General features: G+C 38.4%; 1 protein-coding gene and 1 long non-coding RNA gene across 2 annotated transcripts in view; one reads left to right on the plus strand and one right to left on the minus strand.

Moving 5' to 3' along the window:
• LOC107573139 (F-box only protein 42-like) overlaps positions 1-4,233 on the minus strand; it is a 19,960-nt gene that overhangs the window by 12,494 nt on the left and 3,233 nt on the right. Inside the window, exons 2-3 of the mRNA XM_016259584.1 lie at positions 2,895-3,103; positions 132-248 (exon numbers count right to left, since the gene is read on the minus strand). Of these exons, the coding sequence (XP_016115070.1) occupies positions 132-248; positions 2,895-3,103 (326 nt within the window). The remainder of the gene's footprint in view (positions 1-131; positions 249-2,894; positions 3,104-4,233) is intronic.
• LOC107573141 (uncharacterized) overlaps positions 1-4,233 on the plus strand; it is a 12,280-nt gene that overhangs the window by 1,644 nt on the left and 6,403 nt on the right. Inside the window, exon 2 of the long non-coding RNA XR_001607449.1 lies at positions 3,742-3,744. This is a non-coding gene — a long non-coding RNA (uncharacterized lncRNA). The remainder of the gene's footprint in view (positions 1-3,741; positions 3,745-4,233) is intronic.

A 4,233-nucleotide genomic window follows, 5' to 3' on the forward strand; every position in this document is an offset into this window, starting at 1 on the left:
GTGAGTGAGTGCGAGTGCGAGTGTGTGTGTGTGTGTGTGTGTGTGCGCGCGAGTGTGTGAGTGAGTGTGTGTGTGAGAGTGAGTGCGAGTGTGTGTGTGTGTGTGAGAGAGTGAGTGATCTGTTCACTGACTGTGTGAGAAGCGTTGTGTTATCGGTGTTCCAGGATATGGATATGTGCGACTCTCCCACTGAATGTTTCCCTCCTGAACAGCCCTCAGGAAACCATGATAACACTGATGCGCCACACCTGAGAGAGAGAGAGCGAGAGTGAGAGCGAGAGAGCGAGAGAGCGAGAGAGAGAGAGAGAGAGAGAGAGAGAGAGAGACAGACACTCTCACACACACACACACACACACACACAGATCACAATCACAGCGCATCAGAAGGACATCAGAACACGCTACATCACTGCACCACACACTAAACCACAACCATTCAGCTCACTGAATCCTTAACTGTAACTATAATAACTGAAACAATAACTATAATGACCGCTACAATGATAACTATAATGGTGAATATAATAACAATAATGACAATGATAACTTTAATGGTAATTATAATAACTGCATCGATAGCAATAACAACAACTATAATAAGTACAATAACTACAATAGTAACTATAATAACTATAACTATATAACAACAGCAACAATAATGCTACCTATGATATCTATAATGATAACTATGTAACTACAACAATAATAATATCTATAAGAGTAACTAATACTATAACAATAGCTTTAGTGGTTATGATGATAACTATAACGGTAATCATAACTATACCAATAACTACTGCAATAACTTTAATGCCAACTATAATAACTATAACAATAATTTTAATGATAATGACAACTATAACGGCAACAACAACTATAGCGATAACTATATTTATGCTGATACGTAGAACTATAACGGTGTGGATAACAATAAGTAAACTATTTTGACAATGCTAACGTTATCAATAACAGAAATTATCACTATAACAATATGGTAATTATAATAACTGCATCGATAGCAATAACAACAACTATAATAAGTACAATAACTACAATAGTAACTATAATAACTATAACTATATAACAACAGCAACAATAATGCTACCTATGATATCTATAATGATAACTATGTAACTACAACAATAATAATATCTATAAGAGTAACTAATACTATAACAATAGCTTTAGTGGTTATGATGATAACTATAACGGTAATCATAACTATACCAATAACTACTGCAATAACTTTAATGCCAACTATAATAACTATAACAATAATTTTAATGATAATGACAACTATAACGGCAACAACAACTATAGCGATAACTATAGCGATAACTATAAAGGTAACAATAACTATAACGATAATGGTAACCACAGTTACAATGATATCAACTGTAACAATAACGTTAGCTATACTGGTAACTTTAACAATGATTACTATGATGAAGAGGAACTATAACGATAACTATATTTATGCTGATACGTAGAACTATAACGGTGTGGATAACAATAAGTAAACTATTTTGACAATGCTAACGTTATCAATAACAGAAATTATCACTATAACAATCATTTTTTTCTGCAGTTTTGTCGCCGCTTTAAAGTCGCTGGATTCTGAGTAGTGCTGTCGAACGATTAATCGCCATTAATCACATCCAAAATAAACGTTTCTGTTTACAGAATATCTGAGTGTGTAGCCCCGTTCACACCGAGCACGAAAACTATAAAGACATAGATCTAAAAACCGTTCTCAGTATTAAAGAATAGCAGAGACCACACCACAGCTATAACGATAAAGACAAAGAGAAACGATATCGTTGGAATCACTTTCAGAACGGTTTTTTCCAGCTGATGAACGATACAAACACTGACAGCCAATCAGAATCCATCCTGCTGTAACGAGCTGGAGAATTTAAAGCGGCAGACGCGCGCGCGCTTAGAGTAACAGACGATGTCGTCCTCTGATGTGGACGCTAATATCGTTATCTTTATAGTTATCGCTCTTGGTGTGAACTAGGGTTGGGTATCGTTTGAATTTGATCAATTCCGATCCTCAGTTTCGATTCCAATGTGATTAAATATTGATATCAAACATTTATCCTGCGTCTCTTTTTTGCAAACCATTTATTGGAGCTGAATACCATGAACAGAAATCAACAGGCTACAACAGGCATGTAATTTATGAATGATTCAATGACTCACTCAAGATGTACTTGAATCATTACTGGATGAATCAGCGTTCTTGAACGAATCTCTGAATGATTCAAAGACAAATACATTTTAACAGCCCCTTTTCGCCACCTACTGGCGTAACACTGTAATCCATAAATCTTCATTTGAAGCGTCACATTACTTTCAAAAGGTGATTTAATCTATTTTAATCGTGAGTTTATATCTGAACTATAAACTTATCCCAGTTCTCCGTGAACGCAGATTTAAATGTTTAAATCACACTGATGAGATCGTACGCTGCACGGATGAACCACGCGATCACAACATTGATCGACGCGTCAAAGCTTGAGGAATGAATCAGACGAATCATTGTAATCTAGGAACAGAATCACGTTGGTGTTTGAATCGTGTTCGCGATCTTTAACAATCTATTAAACTAAAGCTCTCCCGCAGCATGTTTAGCTATCACAGATATTATATTGAGCTTTTTTGGCTTCTGATCGCAAACGTAGCCAAACTTTGGTCCTGGCAGACCGCTAGCTCCTCACAGATGGAGGAGGAGGAAAAACCGCATAGGAATCGATAGGCGGAATCTAAATTTTAATTTGACAACAAGTATCCGATTCTGGAATCTGAATCGATTTTCGATTCCCAACCGTAGTGTGAACGGGGCTTTACAGTTAGCATGATCGTTACAGCGATTATTAGAACCAGCTGACCTTTGATGAGGCGGTACCACTGCTTGCAGACCAGCGCGGCCGTCTTGTGCTCCTGGTAGGGCGACAGGAAGGACAGGATGAACTCCAGCACCTCCTCGGGGAGCTCGCCCATGCTGCGCTCACCCGGCTGCACCTCCTCCGTCTCCATGGCAACCGCACAGCTGTCCTCGCCGTCTGCGCAGCCGGACATGACGCCGCCGTCTGCGGATCTGAGAGTGAAGACACGCGACTCCGTGTTCAGATCACATCAGTGTTTTCCCGCAGAATTGGGCTACTTTAACACTACTTAAAAGTAGTCCCGTTAAACGATTAACCGCGATTAATCGCATCCAAAATAAAAGTTTTTGCTTACATGTGCGTGTACGGTGTAGGGTTGCAAAAAGGAGGAAACGTTCCAGGATTGTTTTGAATGTTCCAGGGATTTTTGGAAAGTTTCCGGAAATGTACCAGATATTTTCCACTCCTTTGCAATCCTAGTACGGTGTGTATTTATTACGTATATATAAATACACACACATGCATGTATACATTTCAGAAAAATAGGTTATGTTTACATATCAAATTTATTTATTTATAATATAAATTATACGAAGATAAATGCAGACATTCAAAATATATACTGTGTGTGTGTATATTTATACAGAGCTAGGGTTAACACACATATATTATGCAAACAAGAACTTTTATTTTGGATGCGATTAATCGTTTGACGGCACTATTTAAAAGATAAGTTAACATTTCCTGATCATTTACTCGCCCCATGTCATGCTTTCTTTCTTCAGTCGCAGAGACAGCACACGTACATCACGGAGACGTCTGCACTACATCTGCGAGACCTATTTGTTAGACCGTTTGCTCATCTGCAATATATCAGACGTGTATCAGACGTCTATCAGACATGTATCTATCAGACGTGTATCAGACGTGTATCTATCAGAGGTCTATCAGACGTGTATCTATCAGACGTGTATCTATCAGAGGTCTATCAGACGTCTATCTATCAGACGTGTATCTATCAGACGTCTATCTATCAGACGTGTCTCTATCAGAGGTCTATCTATCAGACGTGTATCTATCAGACGTGTATCTATCAGACGTCTATCTATCAGACGTCTATCTATCAGACGTGTATCTATCAGACGTGTATCAGACGTCTATCTATCAGACGTGTATCTATCAGAGGTCTATCTATCAGACGTGTCTCTATCAGACGTGTCTCTATCAGACGTGTCTCTATCAGATGTCTGTCTATCTATCAGAGGTCTGTCTATCTATCAGAGGTCTGTCTATCCATCAGAGGTCTGTCTATCCATCAGAGGTCTTTTATTTCCATACTGTT

This window comes from Sinocyclocheilus grahami, unplaced genomic scaffold (assembly GCF_001515645.1).
Source record: "Sinocyclocheilus grahami isolate Dianchi unplaced genomic scaffold, SAMN03320097.WGS_v1.1 scaffold1874.1, whole genome shotgun sequence".
Taxonomy (NCBI): domain Eukaryota; kingdom Metazoa; phylum Chordata; class Actinopteri; order Cypriniformes; family Cyprinidae; genus Sinocyclocheilus; species Sinocyclocheilus grahami.